General features: G+C 36.2%; 2 protein-coding genes across 3 annotated transcripts in view; one reads left to right on the top strand and one right to left on the bottom strand.

The window, feature by feature from the left end:
* Positions 1-5,853, top strand: part of vstm4 (V-set and transmembrane domain containing 4) — a 17,973-nt gene extending 12,120 nt beyond the window's left edge. Inside the window, exons 3-8 of the mRNA XM_015377611.1 lie at positions 827-880; positions 964-1,071; positions 1,183-1,216; positions 3,671-3,819; positions 4,285-4,352; positions 4,965-5,853. Coding sequence (XP_015233097.1) covers positions 827-880; positions 964-1,071; positions 1,183-1,216; positions 3,671-3,819; positions 4,285-4,352; positions 4,965-5,117 — 566 coding nt within the window. The 3' untranslated portion in view covers positions 5,118-5,853. The remainder of the gene's footprint in view (positions 1-826; positions 881-963; positions 1,072-1,182; positions 1,217-3,670; positions 3,820-4,284; positions 4,353-4,964) is intronic.
* A 3,300-nt stretch (positions 5,854-9,153) lies between these two features.
* wdfy4 (WDFY family member 4) overlaps positions 9,154-18,729 on the bottom strand; it is a 60,341-nt gene continuing 50,765 nt past the window's right edge. For both annotated transcript variants that reach the window (XM_015377679.1, XM_015377678.1), the window contains exons 58-64: positions 17,241-17,398; positions 15,046-15,204; positions 14,793-14,972; positions 14,473-14,655; positions 12,738-12,825; positions 11,973-12,102; positions 9,154-9,983 (exon numbers count right to left, since the gene is read on the bottom strand). In XM_015377679.1, coding sequence (XP_015233165.1) covers positions 9,920-9,983; positions 11,973-12,102; positions 12,738-12,825; positions 14,473-14,655; positions 14,793-14,972; positions 15,046-15,204; positions 17,241-17,398 — 962 coding nt within the window. In that variant the 3' untranslated portion in view covers positions 9,154-9,919. The remainder of the gene's footprint in view (positions 9,984-11,972; positions 12,103-12,737; positions 12,826-14,472; positions 14,656-14,792; positions 14,973-15,045; positions 15,205-17,240; positions 17,399-18,729) is intronic.

Genomic DNA, 18,729 nt, shown 5'->3' on the forward strand with positions numbered 1-18,729 from the left:
ATCCATCCATCCATCCATCCATCCATCCATCCATCCATCCATCCATCCATCCATCCATCCATCCATCCATCCATCCATCCATCTTTACATTTTGTAAAATTAAAATGGATTGTAAGCTGTTGTGAAGGCAACTCTAGGTTATAGAAAGGATTTTTTTTTTTTTTGCAGTTTTTAGGTTTAATCATTGAAAAAAAACATTAAGAGTAAATTTATCATGCAAATTAAAATATTTTAGGAGGATTTTTGTTAATCATGGCTTTTTATCACTGATGTTTGCACAGAACTAATTTTTGCAAGTTCAACTCTTCTATTGTACCCGATGGGAAATTTAGTTTGTAAACAGCTCCTTAGAAAGGAACAGCACAGCATTAAAGAACCCACTCACATCATTCATCACAGAGTTCCTGAAACAATATGTGACTTTACGTTAAAAACACAGGTACGCTTTTGGACAGGGAACTAAGCAGTTTTTTTTATTTCAAATTGGGTTTAATGTGACTTGAATTCATTGAAGTTTAACTTGATACATTTTCTACTTGTTTATATTTATCAACATATATCTATGAATCCCCATGCAGAATAAAGAGACATCTTCGCATTTTTATCCAAGCACAGTTGCACTGATGTTTGTGGGTATCCCCACTGTGGGTCTGGCTGATGCCTGAGCAGTCACAGCAGTGCTTTGGTTATTTCCAGAAACCACTAAGGTTGCTTGCTTCATTGGGTCAGCACCCACAGAGATCAGCAATTTATAAAGGCAGACATGGAAATTTTATATTCTTTATGTGCTTTTTTTGCTGACTTAATGCATCATTTTTTCCTACAGTGCACTTTAGCCCTGAGGATGGCAGCAGTGAGGGGTTGTGGAGCTTATTTGCAGGTATTGCCTTAATATCTATGTTTTTATTTTCTTCATATCTTTAATCATGCATTGCTGACATGTCACTTTTGTCTCTGAATTAGATGTGTATATGTGTGCTGTGTTGATCTGCTCACTGGGCCTGCTGTCCATCTTCTTGTTCTCCCTCTTCTTAACTGGCCAGTACTTCTACAGGCGACGCAGGCTCAAAGGTTCACCCCCACTTTTTTCTGTGCACTACCGTTAATTTGAAATTTTACTGTCACCTATAGTTGTTGTAACAACTATTTACAGAGACCAATGTTCCTCTGATTTTTCCACAGCCAGTTATCTTTTCGTCAAATGTCCAGAAAGCAGGTAATACGAGTGTTTATTAAAACATTTAGAAAAAATGTTATTAACAGAGGTAAACAAAACAAAAAATTACATTACAAACCTTGCCCAAGATATTTTAGAAAAAACATACTTCACAAATGTTAAATAAAAGTGTGAAAGACCTCATTATAACTCTGTTACGGGCGTTTTGTAATGAAGAAGCTCATTTTCTAACGCTGAACTGTATTTTCTTTCTTTCTCAATATACATCAGAAAACTTGCTTTAACATGTTTGGGGATTTATGTTCCACCAATTTAGGAAAAAATAGCATCAGGAAATGTGACCTCTTGGTTTTACAGATTAGTTTTCCAGTACTGCTCCATGACATCAGGAAGACCTGCAACTTCAATAGAGTTTTAAATAATGTGATGACTTGTGTTTCCTTCATCAGAATATCCTCGCAAAATGTTGGTGAAGATTCTCAGTCATCCAGGTCATAGTCATTCCAAAAAAGTTAAAAAAAATCCACTGGACTTTGTTTCCAAGTTTGCAGGCGTTCCGCTTCCCATCAAGGAACCTTTTTCCATTCAAAATCGAAACCCCTACTTATAAAGAACATAGAGATATTTGTTTTTAATCTTCAGTACACTTCAACTATGAGAGACAAAAAAAATCCAGAAAATCAAACTGTTTTATTTACAAATAATGTAATTGTTAATTATAGTGGGAAATATTTATTTAGTCATGACAAAGGTTCAGCTCAGTACTTTTTAACATAAACTTGGTTGGCAATAACAGAAGTCAAGTCTCCACCAGTTTTTCTCACACTTTAGTTGGTGTTTGGACCCATTCCTCTATGACCACCTCTAGAGCAGTGATGATTTGATGCTGTCGCTAGGCAACATAGACTTTTATTTGCCTCCACAAATTTTCTATGGGTTGTCTGAAGACTGGCTCGACCACTCTAAGATGTTGAAATGCTTTCTACAGAGCCACTCCGTCATTGTACTAGTGTTTGGAATCATCTTCATACTGAAAGAACCAGCCACGTTGCATCTTCACTGCTCTCACTGATGGAAGGAGGTTTGGCTTAAAATTTCACAATATATGACCCAGTTCCTGATTCCCTTAACGCAGATCAGGTGGCCCATCTCTTTTGTGGGAAACCAGCCCTAAAGCAGGATGTTTCTACCTCTATGCCTCATTGTGTTCTTGGGACGAAACTCAGCATTCCTCATCCTCCAAAAAGCACAAGCAAAGTTTGTGCCAAAAAGTTCTATCTTGCTTCCATCTGACTCCATGATATTCTCACAGTCCAATTCTGGATCATCCATACTCTCTATTTTACACTACAATGTGATTTCTTCATTGTTTTATCTTAATTTTGTCTCTCATAGTTGAAGTATGGCTAAGATAACAATTATGGACCACTCTCATTATTCTAAGACGTACTTCAACAATCAGTGACTGAATAATTCAGCTGTATTTATCTGATTGTATCATCATAACTATTTAGGCTTGTTTTAAAAGGCAAAGTAAAGAAGTAACCATTTTAGCTTTTTATACGTCAATGTAACACTTATGTTACTATAATATCTTCTCATCCTTCAAATGCAGTTAAATATTTTCAGCAGTGATAGATGTCAGGAAAAAACCCCACATGTGGTTCTAAATTTGAATATATAAACATTTTTAACCTCTTTTAAAATTCACTTTAAGTCTGATCCCTGTTTGTGCCACTCTTTCTACAAATTATGACAGCATGACTTGTGATTAGAAAAAGACACATTGCCTGAAAGTGCAGTATCCTTTTTTTAGTGCTATGTCATGTAATTTTTCATTAAATCAATCAGCATGTACTCCGAGATGCCATGATGGAATAAATGAATAAAACAGGAGTTATGTAGAAGTCAGTGAATCAATCCAATCAGCAGGTTTTCCTTAGATAGAAAATGTTGAACCAATCTGGTTGCATGATCTAGTTAAATAGTCTCTGTAAAGTGCCTTGAGATGACATGTGTTGTGAAATGAAGCTGTATAACCAAACTGAATTGAAAATTAGATTAAAGATCTACAATTTTTGGTGTGAAAGATAATTTGATAATATATAAAGAAATCATTTTTTTCGTGTAATTCATTCACAAATGATTTTTTTTTATAATTAAGATGGTACAGCAGTGTAGATCTGGGTAGACAGAGACTTTATTAATCCAACCAGGGGCAATTTGTTTGAGCAGTACACGAGACAAACAAAACAAAGATATTAAAATAAATAAATTTATTAAAAATACATATATAACATAACAAATAAGATGATTAAACAAGAAAAAAATGTGAGATGGAGTTTTAGGACCACAATTATTAATATTAATAATCAATTAAAAAGATTAATTAATAATCTTTTTTTATGCGGGGGGAGGCTTCATCTTTAATACAATAAAATGACAAACCAAGAACTCCTGGTAATCTTTGTTTGCATTGTGTACTCTTCCCAGCTCTGGAGAGACTGTTACCAGCTCCAGTAGTTGCTCCAGTTCTCCACCAAGAACACAGAGAAAAGAGACGAGACAGCAGGTTGACAGAGGACCACCAGTGACCCCACCTAGACTAGCTGAAGAGCCACTGTTTCAGCCACCAGTCAGAGGTATGAGGCTCTTTTCTTAGAAATAATCCCTATGCTTTCTGCGTTTAGCCTCTTTGCCCTGCAAATTCAGTTGAAAAGCTTAAATCTCAACAGCAATGGACATTAAAAATAAACACTTGCAGCCCTAAGTGTATTCCCACATTTACCCCATTGCAAAAATAAGTTTGGTTCAGTTTTCCCTACTTTCTTTCTAAAGGTTAGGTTTCAAGTCACATTCCAAACACAGCTGGAGGCATTATAAAGTCTCAAAGGGCAGCAAGAGGTCAAAGCGATATATTAGTGACACAGAGCAGCAGTTAAATCTAAGCTCAGACTAAAAGATCAAATGATTTTTTGTTTTTTTACTGCTCTAAACAACATCTCAGTTCAGTTTAACTCTGACTTCCAACACACATCAGCATTTGTGGATTCAAATCTCCAGGCTGTTGTTTTCACTAAATTAAGTTTCTCACATCTTTCTTGCAGCGCCTGTTGCAGCAAAGAGGCCGCAGAAGCCCAGAAGGTTGAAGACTCAGCCAAGGAGATCTGCCACTGTAAGTACTCAGTCTGCTGGATGCTTTTAACAAGCACCCACCATAAAAGTTGGAGAGTGCCTCATTACGCATGTTTTTACTCGTATTCTGTTCTTCAGGAGCAGAGTTATTATTGAAATCCATACAAGGGGGAATATGTTTGACGACTGCATGATTGTCTACCAGAGTTTATTGCCATCTCCTCATTCAGTTATGAGCTTGATAATTCTATTTAGTATTGCTTCAGAAACTCAATTATTTACTTAGATTGCTTCATTGGCTTTATATCTACAATAAAAGCCTCAAATGAGTATGTACAGGGGCAAACCAAGAACCACCCCTGTCTCTGCTAGTGTTGTCCTTAAGATGTTGTTTTGACAAGAAGCATTGGAGTTCCCATGCACATATGGATTAGATTAGTGCAATTAGGCAGATCTAAGGATGCTGAGTAGGACGCCTTTGGCAGCAAATGTTTTCAAGTCAACTAAATGTTCCCAAAGCTCCTGAAAACACAGTGAGGCCATAGTTTTTGTAGCTGAGCAGATATTTTGCAGGGAATGCTGAACAGACTGGTCCTCATTTGTGGTATCTGCCTGTTAAATTCCTCTCCCATTTTTCCTTTTCTCTTCAAAGTCTCGAGTATCACAAGAAGACAGCCTGACGTATGCAGAACTGGAGTTGGTCCGACCGAGGCAGGAACCACCAGCCTCCTCCGGCCCTGATGCCACACCCACCAGCCCTGACACTGTGTATGCTCAGATCCTCTTCCAGGAAGAAAAGCTATAGAGCTGGCAGCTCGGTTCCTCCTGGTGAGGGCAGAGGTCCAGTTTTCCATCCAACAACTGAACAAAGCAGCATCTACAGGAACATATTTATGAACTATGAGTATGATATTTAGCTTCTTTAATGAAAGATGCCACATTTGTGGGTAAGTGAAGGGTTTTTTTTTTGTTGGGCCTATGTTTTTTGATAGCATTGCTGGTCTGTGAGTCTGTTTTTTATAGCCCTGATTTAGTGTTAACTTCTATCTATAAACCTATGAGACTGTGCTCGAATAAACTATTGTCCGTGAGATTTTTATGGCACCATCTTGACACTTTAACAATCAGCTTTTGAAGTTAATTCCTTATTACTGTATTAAAACTCAGTATTAATAAATATGCTGTGGTCTGAGGTCTTTCATTTGTAGAAGTGTAGATTTAAATGTTAGTATAACCTGGAGCCAAAGTTAAACTGCCTTGCCTTTCTATGGTGAGACAGATATGCTGCAAAGATATATAAAACTCCAGTATCCATGTTCAATATACTTTTGTAGTGGCATATTAAGCTCTATCTTTTTATAAGCGTAGCAGTAAAATGTGCATAAAGCACTGGTCTCACAGTGGAAAGTCAGTAAGTGTCTGATAGTCAAAACAAGCAAAATAAAGAGGAAATTTAACTGGACTAAAAACATCAAAACTATATCTCACTCCACATACAGTAATGAGCTATAGAGTCCTGCTAATAGAGCAAAATTTTCATAAAAAATTGAATATATATATATATATATATATATATATATATATATATATATATATATATATATATATATATATATATATATATGCACTTTTTACTGCTTTGCTTATAAAAAGATGGAGCTTAATATGCCACTATAACAACAGTGTATTGAACATGGTCTCATAGTGAGACTGGATAATCCCTGCAGCCGGTCTTTCAGTAAGACAATTACTAAAAAAGCAGGATTGAGACAAAGGAGGCCGAGGAATCTAAATAAGAAACAACCACAGAAAAAACATGCATGCTTGGTTCCCTTTTTGTCAACAAAAAAGCCCACAGAGGAAAATCCCCAACCCATGTTATTCTGCTGCAGCTGACCACTAGAGACAAAAAATAAAATAAAATGGAGTGTTTTTTAAAGCAGATGTAGGACAATTTTATGTCTTCAGAAGTATCAAGAAAGACAATGCTCTTTTTATAAAAGTTCAGATCAATATTGAAGTAACCTAGGACCTGAAACCAGTGACATGAGGTTTTAAGATGGTGCAGTTGTAAGTATTATATAGCTTTTAAGGTGTAAAGGATGCATTTCAGGTTTTTTTCTGTATTTGTTTTGCAAGAGATCATTAATTTCAATGTAGAATTACAATTTTGATGTTGCACACCTCATCCCTGTAAAATATTCCTGGCTTATACAAATAAAGTGAATACTGCACATATCCTTCACTGCTAAAGAAATTTTCTTTTTGCTGCAATAATATAATTATAATTATATTAGTTTTAGAGTTTTTAAAGACAGTCTCTGTTAAAATGCTGTCTTTCCCACAGCAGAAACTCTAGTGACATCTTCATTAAGTATACATCCAGAATCAGCTGCACCTGGATGGTAAACCTGGAGGCTAGACAGGAAGAAATCAAAAACTTCTCTTTATCAAAACATTTACATTTAATGCAAACACTAGTTTATAAACCTTTAAATTTCTGTTTGCCTTTGTTGTCATTTACCCAGAAGCCAATGATTATTTATACTGAAGCTGATGACTCTACATAGCCAATGGAAGACAGAGGCGATACAATAACCTGTGTGAAACCTATAGAAAATGGATCATGTAATGATTTGATCATGTCATTAGTGTTGTAATTAAATGAGAAAAGATGCATAAAAACCAATAGAATACACCTTTTTTAAAGTATGTTTGCTCTTTATGCTACAGCACTTTTAGACTGCACCTTTTTGTGCTACTGTTAATTTGTGAATGTCCTCTTTCTACTGAGCTGCTCTCTCTCTCTATCACAAACATGTTGCAATGGCCCTACATCTACAACCCCATCGCTAATGAGAAATGGTATCAACATTTAGCTATTTGCATGTGTGTATGAGTGTGTTTGGCAGTGAAGGTGGGTGAATTTAGCTCTACACTTTGCATTGTCTTTGTACTGAATTGTGCTACTGTATACAAATAAATTTGCCTTGCCTCACTGTAAACAAGCTCTCAGCATAACTAGGAAGGTGCTAAATCCCTTTCGTCCATTTCCCATTTTCAGCACAGTATGTGTTAAACAGTCGTTATCGGATTACCAACTCCTACAACCATTTTTCGTAATGTAGTCTTTGCAAAGAGCTGGCTGACACAAATAAGATGCTGCCTTAAATGTTCAAGAAATAGAATTTACATACAAAATTATGATGTTTTGGAGATTGGAGTTATTTGACCAGTCCAATTTAATCTTGATCTAACCTATCTTCCTGCTAGGTTTATGTAGCTTTAAATAACTAGTGTCAACAAATAAATGTGGCAGGATTAGATACCCTTAATACAAAGCACTTTGATAGTTAAAAATGAGTTAAAAATGTTTTATGGCAGTACTTGCAGTTCTTCATGATATGCATGCTCTGTTGAGTGACATTGCAAATATAAGATTGTGTAGTATAACATGCAGCCCTAGTTTTCTGCCTTATATTTAGACCCAAAGTGCTGACATACAGGGAGACAGCAACTTAAAGAGATGTGAGTGCAACTACTAGCCCTACTCTAAAAAACAGAAAATATTATGAATCTAGCAACCTTGTTATCAGGCAAATATCTAATAAAAAAAAGAAAAATAATAAATCACCCTCTGCTGTTTTTTTAGTTAATTATTTCATTTATATTTTTAAGTGGATCTGACATTTTAAATCCAGAAAGCACTTAATACAGAGAAGGTGGAGGGTGTGGGCCAGTTTGTGAAGGTCACCGTGAAAAATGGGATGAAGGTGGAGGTGTCTGCAGAAAGAGAATGATGCACATCTACACTACTCCTCTAGCAAGTGAGAGGGACCCTCATCCCCCACAGTTCATACTCACTGACTGGGTTGAACCCACTAATGACTACATTTATTCAAATTAGACTAATTGTAATCATGGTTAATAATTAGCTTTACAGTGCATTATAATTGGGTTAGGCTACAAGATGGTTCTGCCTAGGTGCAATAATTTATTTGATTTAATTATTCTGAGGAACCCAATGGTCTGACATCTCATATCATAAAACCAGTGGTGTAGAGAGAATGGAGATGGCTGTTGTCTTTAGAGAAGGTCAATGCCCGCTCTCTGGGAAAATTATGAGGATTATTTTCTACTCTATTAAGCCACTCCACTTAGCACAATTAGCCACACACAGAAAGGTTAAAGAGAGGGACCCCGTCCTCTATGATAAAGAGGAGCGCTTCATTTGCTTGAGAGTCACAACAACAGAAATAACACAAGCAAGACTCCAGACTCTGTAAGAGTTACCTGATTATTAAAATGTAGATGTGCCCAGATGATTGGCAATCTTCAAGAACGTATAACTTCTATACCAACGGTTTGGCATAAGAAAGAAGAAATTCCCTTCTGGAGTTAACTATCCAGAGCATCTCCATTCACAGATTTACTGCTCCCATCCAGAGTGGCTTAAAGGAAACTGTAAACATGACTTGTTAAGGCTTTCTTTTATTCTTTTATTAAGGCAGTCTCTGTAGAGTTACCATGTGCAGAGGATCCTGCAATGTCGTGTGAGACGCTCACAGCTGGGGAAAACATTTTATATCCTAAGCTCATTTTAAACTTCCCCAACAACTAATAACTGACCCATCTGTGGTGTTATAAAAAGTGTGAACTTTCACGTAGTCTTCTGTCAAATGGTTGAGATCGTAGGAGGATTTTGTGGTTATTCCCTCAGAGATAGATCTAAAGAGACGTTTGTCTTCAGGAAACCAGAAACATGCAAAGAATCTGCAACAAGCATAAAACATACCCCAACAAGACCCAAACACCCCCCACCCCCCGCCTCACTCCACCCCCACCACACACACACAACTTCTCATCGTCTTCACCAAGAATTATGATCTGAGGAAGTAGTTAAATTCTCCTAAGTACAAAATTACCAGGCAAAGTAAAAACACATTGAGAAAAATATCTGATAAACATCCTGAACTCCTCAAAGCAGTAATCTAAGAGGAGAATGATAACTTGCATTGTTTTCTAGTATCCTGAAAAACTACATATAATTACATAATATAGAACTTTATATCAGTTGTTCTTCATTGGGAAAACTACTTTACTACTTTAATATTTTGTGCTTCCTTTTCACAAAATCTGGTTTCAGTTTAAAGCTGACCAAGTTTGTTATGAACTTAAACTATCATCTGTTTTCAGTCCTGCTATAGCAACAAAAGATTATTTTATTTTTCATTTGTACTTTTTTTATTCAAGCCAGCCTTTGCCCGTATCAATCAGGTTTCAATTTAAGGAAGCCCGACCTGTCTGTTCTTGATCTCCATCAATCAGAGGTACAAGAAATGATCTCAAAGGATGGTGCTTCATTATTTCATTTACATTCATTGATATGCATTATTTACACAGAGAAGAACAGAAATAAAAATGATTATAAGTGGGAAACATTGTGTTTTGTGTGTAACTTCTCCCATTGTAACTAGTGCATCTACAATCCAGTGAACGTGAAGCAGTTCCCGCTGTTCAGCAGGTTTGACACCTGAGATTGTTGAGGAGTTTTTCTGTAAGTCTATTTTCTCATGGGAAAACAGAAATATGGGCAGCAGACGCCAATCATTCACAGATCCATGTGAAAACTCTGCCCCAAGAATCTCCAGCCAGCAGGGTCGCATGAGTCCTGCACAGAAGAAATTAGGGATTTTGTGAAGCATTCTGGAATTTCCTTCAAACAGCATGGAGAACATTTTCACGGCATTCTGGTAAATGCCTGATTTCACATAAAATAAATTAAAAACATTTTATTACTCAAGAAAAATTTATTTAAAGTTCCACATATGTTATAACTGAGCAAATCAGATGTCTTTGGCTTTTCAACAGATTTTGTAAACAGCGCACTTTATAAATATGAATTTTGTTTTGTTTGGTTTTAAAGAACGGTGGTCAACTTTTAAAATAACCATAAAGGTAATAGAGGTGATTCCAATTTATTTAGATGCTTTTTATCACAAAGAATCATGAAAAAAACACTATACTGAAATTGATTTATGATTTATCAGTGTGGTGGAGGACTTTTATGGTATTTGCAAAAAAAAAAAATGGATCTGCTTGATTAGATGCAAATGTCTTATATTAGATTAGGCTCTGCTGTTTTAACAGACTCTTTTCTTTAACTCTGTGGCTTCATTATGTCTTCATTTTCCTCATTACGGATAATTACAGTTTGAATGATCAGAAAAAACTTTTTTGTGATTTAAAAGCAACAGTTTGATTGACCTTTAGTTCATCTGTAGTCTCAAAACTCATTTATCCATACTTAAATACACTAAACCATGTCTGCTGACTACTTACCCAATCTAAAGATTTGTACATCAAAACTGTACATAGGCTTGATATTTAAGCTCCATTAAATCATCTCCTTCTGATTTGCCATTAGGGCCCTGTGGAAGTACCTTCCACCAATAAAGTCAGAATTCCGACACACGTCAGAAATAAAAAAACATTTTTTTTTTTTTTAAGTGGTCACAAGTGCACATGTGAAATAAATACAGATATTAGCAGTTTTATTTCAAACACACTCATGTAAACTATTCTCTGGGCGTATTTTGAATGTTTCATGTGCACAGATTTAATACCAGGAGCTACCCAATATATTAAAGCATGAGTGCTTGCTCCTTCTCTGCACTTGGGGCTTTCTTTCTAAACGCTTGTAGATTATCTCCTGCTCATGTGCAGATATATTTATTTGTGCTCATGTCAAATTTTTGTCACTTTTGAGAGTGGAACCAACCAGAGAATGTTAGCTGGCTCTGATTGGCTACTTTTGAGGAAATCTCACCCATTCAGACAGAACAGTTTTCTCCCTCAATGTGTTTAACAAAGCCTCTTCCAGTGAATGGCTGTATCGCAAGTATTTATTTTAAGAATTTCGGCTGAATTCTGATTCATTTGCAACTAGAGCAGTTATGGAAAGCCAGAAGGGCCACATTTGTAAAAATATTGTCAAGATTTCTATTTGCAGATGTCAAGATTTCAAAGTTACTTGGAATGCAAGGATCCAATGAATAAAAATGTATTTTATCCTAAATAAAGGATAAAAACATTTTATTTAGATTATTTAGGTTTTAAGTCATAGTCACCATTGAGTCTTTTTATCTCTGGCTTTACAAATCAAAATGTTTTTTGCTCCCTGAAAAAAAAATGTCAAAATCTGCATTTTTAGGACTAAATGCTTAATTTAAAGATCAATCAGACAAAATCGAAATGTGAGGGATGGGGGCCCTTATCTTGTTATTTTGTCTCAGACCCAAGCTGCAGTCAATACTGCATAAAAATATGGTTAATCCTAGAAATGCCAGTGAAAATAGGCAGCCTGTCAACTGTTTTCAGAAGGCTTTAATAGTTATAACGCCTAAACCTAGTTTTCATTTTTAATAAGATATTTTAAAAATATAGAGATTATAACCAACTTTTTTTAAAGAAATGGTGCTCCTTTGATTTTGTTTTTCATCTTTTGAGAAGCCCATCTCATTCCTGATCAAAAACAAACTTCTCAATTGAATTCAAATTATTTTAAAACAAAACCAGCCAAACGTATGAATAACAGTGTCGATCACAGCAACCAGCCACAGCAGAAACATAATCAGCTGAGAGTTTGTCTGCTCTGTACCTGGACATGGCCAGAGCAGTGATGGCGGGGCTATCATTGGGGCGGCGTTGGGACAAGCTTGGACCTCTGCTCAACTCCCCACATAACATCAGACATCTCCTCCAGCCTTTCTCCTGGCCTGAGGCACTCCCTGCAGATTCATCAAGAGAGTGCATCCACTTACTCCAAAATAACAAGTAAGCTTAACGTTGTGGCACCCAGAGGTCCTCACAAAACAATTAAACTGTACATTAACGCCTGTCCATCTGCAGTCAGCGGGCAGTAAAAGGGAGAAAATTCCCTCAAATATAAAAGCTTCAGGGTTACGTAAAGACTTGTCTCAATGTAATTGGAAAGCATAATACTCCTATGAGGTGACGTGAGGCTGTAACCAACGTATGCTAAATTGGATCTTGGTATTATTGCTTTCTAAATTATACAAACACACACACATGCAAACAGGCACGTCAGCAGAATTATTCATCAGTGTTTACAGCCTCTATGTTTAATAACTTTATAACAACATAATTCTTGCTAGCCCTAATGCTAGTGAGGGATAGGGTGAGCACTATGAGCCCTCGTCTGGAAAAGACGGCTGTTAGCTCTGAGATGAGCAGTTAAACTCCATCATAAAGATTTATTTAATTAGGATGAGGATGACCTCTTATTCCACGGCTGCATATGAGCTGTTTTCAGAGCTTTCTTACACTCAACCGCAAACGTTACCTGAGCCGTTATGAATAAAACACACACGCTCATTCTTTATAGGGCTGTCAGTAACATTACCATCTCTTTCTATCCGGTCATGCCCTGGGGACATGGGCTCTTCTGGAGGGCCAGGTAATTGTGTTCTGGTGTACTCTGTCCTCCATATCTGTATGAGAGACACATAACGAGTGGCAAAATTATAGACATAATTCAACATAATAACAAGAACACTCACACTTTCATGCACTCACCTGACTCCACCAGTGTAATGATATATCAAGGGTGGTGTTTGTGCATGCATTGTGTGCACGTGGCATGGACACACACTCCCCAAGTAAAGCACAATTCAGATTTTGTGGCTTTGATTGCGAGGAAGGAAGCAGCATGTGTTTATATTAATCCTGAGTTAAAACACTCAGCCGACACACACGCTACCTTTATGCTGTTATTAATAACCTCGGTGGACATTCAAGCAGGCATGTGTGAGGATAATATCAAAGTAATGACTACATAGCGGAATAGTAGAAAATACACTATATAAAAGGAAATAACTCTGACGTACTTTACTGTGCTCTGCAAAAGTATTCATACCTTTTGAACTTCTTCACATTTTGTCATATTAAACCAACATACCTTAATGCTTTCATGAAGGTGGAGACATTATACAAAGTTTTCAAAACTTTTAGCAAATAATAACCTAAAAATTCAGACATGCATTTTTAGTCAGCTTCCATCAATAGTTTTTGGCCTGTAAGTTTTCTGGGAGGAGACCTTTTGCTTTAAATGTCAAAAAAGTGATATCTTCAGTCATTTTTTAAAATTTAGCTCAGTGAGATTAAATGGAAAGATTTAATCTGACTCAGCTACATTGCCTCCGATTTGAAACTGGATTTAGATCTGGGCTTTAACTAGGCCATTTTAAAACATCATTCGATTCAAGCGACTTGATTGCAGCTCTGGCTGTATATTTAACAACTAACTGAACCTCTGCCCCAGCCTGCAGCACCCTTTTCTTTCAGGACTGTCATGAACTGCATGTTGCTTTATATAATATTATTATCTTTTTTTTTTTTTTACTTTGGTCAGTTTCCCTGACCCTGCTAAATAAAAACATCCCTACATCATAATGCTGCCACGTCTATGGTTTAGCAAAGAGAGCATCTATTGAGGGTGATGTACTGTTTTTACTACATTGAGTCTTTGCATGTAGGTGAAAGATAAAAATGTTATTTGTCCAGAGAAGCTTCCAGACGTATGCTGCTCCTCCTCCATCAGAGGCTCCAAAACCTTTGAACCTCTGGGTGATGTATCCATTCTAGTTATGTTCTGAGGGTCAAACTCCTCTATAAATAAATTTTTTATTAGCACATAAATTAGGTTGATTACAACAGCAACAACCAACCTATTCTCTTTTTATCCATATATAAGTGGTGTTTTTTTTATATATTTTAATAGTATAAAAAATATGATACACCGTAATTATCCTTAATGTTTTATTTCTGTAGAGGTTTTTAGACTCCAGGTCCAGTTTCACAATCAATGTCACACATAACCTACTGCATGTAAAACTGCAAACACTGTCTCTTCCACAGTTGCCAGATTTGTAGATTGCTCTAATAATAGTTGTTCTCTTAATAAATTATCTCACTGGAGTTAAATCCATTTTATAACCTAAGCCTGCTGTATATCCCTGCCCAAATGTACTCTTGCTCTGTCTGCTGTCTTCCTTGATCTTCATGTTGCCGTTTGTTTATTTAAACGTCATGCAAGGGGTATAGATACTGCTGCAGAGCATTATGCCGTCAGAACTTACCCGAATAATGCCATCAGCACATCCAGTGACAATAACATTCCTGGAATCCCACTCAAGTCGCTGTGTGAAAGTGACACACAGGATGTCTGCTTCAGGTCCGGAGGAAGTTCCAGTGCATGCCAGCAGCTGTCCCTTCATGGTCCATAGGTAAAGCAAAGGTCCCGCACAGGACACAATCTCACCCTTGGACAAAGAATCAAGGTGTTGATATTCAGAGACATACACACAGGAGTGCACAAAACACATACAGGGTATGCTTGCTGTCAGCGTGGAGGTTTTCCTCCCTTCTCCATGACAACAGATAGAGAGAGAAGACTTACGGTGAGATCATTAATAGCCAGTGCAGAGATGCTGCTTGTGTGTCCTACTAACTGGGTGACATAACTCAGCTCCTCCAAATCCCACAGGATGCAGGTGAGGTCAAGGGAGCCGCTCACAATCAAGCTGTGGCTCTCAGACACAGCAAGGCATGTTACAGCATCTGTGTGACCGTATAAGGGCTATGAAACACAAGAGAGTGAGAATAAAGCACTGCCACTTTCCCAGAGTGTAAAAACAGGCAGACGGATTCACCTGTCTGAGTCTCATGTGAGTGAGTTTGTCCTTGCTGATGGCCACTTCCCACACACAAACAACAGTGCTGCTTCCAGCGGTGATGATGGTGGTAGCGTTGGGGCAGACGGCGCACAGCGTTTCACCCCAGTCACACAAACCCTCACTTACTGCAAAGTACTGATGGAAAAAATTCATTCCTCTGTTATTGATACTAAATAATCAAAAATGAACATTATTGGAACACATTGTGAGACTACCTATCATCAAAGAAAATTTAAACCCATTAAAGATGAATGTATAAAAGTAAAATAATAGCTTTACTATGTGTATAGGGATGTTTTTTAAGGATAAAAAAAAGGATTTAGCAATAATACAGTGGATTATAATTTATTGGATCTTTACAGTATGTAAAAGAAAATGCAATTTGCTTTATATACCAGTGTATTATTTATTTGCAATCCCTGTTGAAATATATTTAATCAAGGTGAAAACTTGCTTCTTTTCTATAATAATGCCTCTTCCCATGGAATAGGTTGATTACATTTTCTGGATTGTCCAAATGCAAATAAAAAGGTAATCATTATCATAGCTCTAAATGTCAAACCTAATCTGAATTTGTCTACACTAAGATACATACAGTTTCTCATTAGCTAAACCTTTCCTGTATCTAAAATCAAAAACTGATACTATTAGTTTTCCATAAAAAGAAAAAACACTGTTAAGATTATACTTTATTTTCTGAGAGGAGTTTTCATATAAACTCTCATCTGGTTTGCTGAATCAATCAGCGGACCTTTTTTCAATATTTCAAAGAGAGATTTTTATACACAGCCCAGTAAAAGATGAATAATAACAATTGATTTCAGGTTTATGGAAAAAAGAGGATATGAAAAGGGTCAACTCACATGCCACCAAACATAATATGAGATATATATATATATCCATGATGTTTATTAGCAAGTCTTCCACCGTATGCTAGCTTTTTAAAATAACTATAGTATTCTTTAACTACATGTTTTTCTCTTTTGTCATAATTAGTAGAAAATTCACATGCACAGCTTTATGCATCTTGAATAAAGACAGAGTGGTTCTTTATGATGTCAAGTCCATTGGAATAATGTTTCCTATATGTATGAATCTACATCTTTACAAAAAGATCCTAAATGCTGCTGTATGTAGGGTGGATACAGAAAACCTCCATACCAAATCATCTACCCAGCCATTAAACATTCCTATTGTATGAAAGATGTCTATATATTTTCTCCTAATAATTTCAGCATGAAGAGCAACCTCTGGAACTTATGTAATATCAGTAAATTAGTTCCAATTAGAAAGTGCAATTATGGTAATAAATTGGATTTCTTAAACCCTCATTTTATGTTTTAGATATTTTTTATTACGCGTTCAATTATTGTTCTATCATTTTTGTATTTTTATAGTCAATTAATCTTGCTATTTTATCACCTCATAGGATAACGGCCAAGACAAACAAAGCCAATAAAAAAAGGAAAGAATAATCTAAAAACTCATGCCATTGAGCTGGCATTGAGTGGAGCTGATTAGAAGAATTTAAATATTTCTGAAATCATGAGATCTTTTATGTTGCTGTGCCTGCTGTCTTTATCAAGCTCATTTATCTATGATTAAGTGTAAAACATCTTTATGTAAAGGATTCTGTAACAGTACGGTAACTGTAAGGTTTTTTCATTTCAAATCTCTATCGCAAACCAGAAAAGGGTGTTTTTATATTGTAAGAGGTTGCCATAGCATGTAAGTCAGACATGCAGGAAATGCATCACTCAACTTATACAAATCAAATAACCGTAAGCCATGGCTTTACAAAGGTGTGCAGACACCTTCTAAAAGGCAAGATTTCTGTATCTTTCTAAATTATAAAATCTTCCAAATCACCTTCCACCTTTAATGCAACATTTTATACACAATCCAATTAAAATACGAATTGAAGGACATCCTTGCCCTGATGAATATCTTTGTAGAAAGAGTTAAATGTGATTCCTTCGTGCCCTAGTGTTAAAAGAGCTTAACTAAATGATGAAAATTAGCATATTCTTTAGAGAAAATCCTACAGTGAAGTTTAATTTGGAAATCCGATTCATTATAACTGCTGTCAGGAGTCGATAAAGTTAATAAAAAAACAATGTTGACTGACACTGAAACATTACTTTAAGGCCACTGTGCAATACAGAACACACCTTCTCTGTAGCATAGTTTCCGAAGGCGCAGCTGTTGTCTGGGAATCCCCAGCTGAAGAAGCAGGCAGATGAAGGCAACACCAGTAACCGGTTTTTCTCCAGGACCAGGACTTCTTTTTCCAGACATAATATCTGACCTACTGGACCTCTTGGCAACTCTGCAATAACAATGGTTCCATCATTAAGAGAAGAATGACTTGATTTTTTTTTTTTTTTTATAAAACCACCCGTTGTTTTGCTGAGCATAGTGTTATGAAGTAAAGAGTAAATGTAAAGTGATTATATTATAGGTGAGATTCTGTACTGTAATCTGTGAACTCATATGGCCAAATAAAATCAAAAGCTCTTCAAAAGCATCACATTAAAAAGTTCAGAAGGTCCATGAACTTGTAAAGAATTTTATTAACCTGACCAGAGAAAATTAGATAATTAAAACAAGATGCAAAGGCTTTGTAATAGGGGCTGCCTGCATCCTACACAGAATTAAAGCAAGCAGGTGTTAGTGAGGAAACTTAGAGGCAGTAATGGTGTCTCTAACTGACCTATATGAGCTGGAAAAGGCCGAAATCATTAGATCAATTTACCAGATCCATGTCTAAAGTCCCTAGAAAGAACCTCCGTCTGCACTGATCTTAGTGTTCTTCCTCCTATTCATCTCCATCTCCTTATTGATCAGATCAGACACTCCAAGATTTAATATGAAATGTAATATGCAGGAATCTCTCCCTAAGCATTCACAGATTCATCTCCTCTCTCTCAGTGGGCCTGTAGGGATATTCAGATTATTAAATAGAGCTCAGCTGAAGAGTCATCTCCATATTGTAGCTACAACAGACAGCTCCTTCCACCCTTCTGTAGGATAAATTAATCTATGTGCATTCTCGATGCATTTCAATCATTCCCCTGAGACCTGAGTATATCCAGTGTATAATAACAGACATAATGGTAAGGTTAAAATTAAAAGAGGTACGGCAAATACACTGATATATAGTATATTCAACAAAGATAGATTTAGTTTCATTATATCATGCAGAATATATCCAAGGTGCGGTCCATGGGTCATTAAAGGCTAAAGAAGTAACAAAGAAGGCTAAAAATATGCTGCAAAAAATGTAAATATAAGTAAGTCATTTTTTTCTGAAAATGAGTGATTTTCTTTCTTGGTGATAAGTGAGACCCTTCGTCAATGGAATAAAATAATTGACTATTAGAATTACAAAAACAACTGCAGTCACTTATTTCAAGTGCATCATATCTAATTATCTTATTTTAATGGTTAAAATGCTCATCCCATTTGCAGATCAACTTATCTTCCAACTCAAATTAAGGGTAAACATACATAATTTAAGACATTTTTACTCATTTTCACAACCTTTCTGCAGAAAGAATTTTTTTGATGTTAACAAAAAAAATGATTTTTTTTCCCAGACTAAGGTAATGGAAAAGAAAACGTCTGCTTTTTTTTTTAAATAATGCAAATTTGTCAAAC

This window comes from Cyprinodon variegatus, unplaced genomic scaffold (assembly GCF_000732505.1).
Source record: "Cyprinodon variegatus isolate N-32 unplaced genomic scaffold, C_variegatus-1.0 Scaffold157, whole genome shotgun sequence".
NCBI lineage: Eukaryota > Metazoa > Chordata > Actinopteri > Cyprinodontiformes > Cyprinodontidae > Cyprinodon > Cyprinodon variegatus.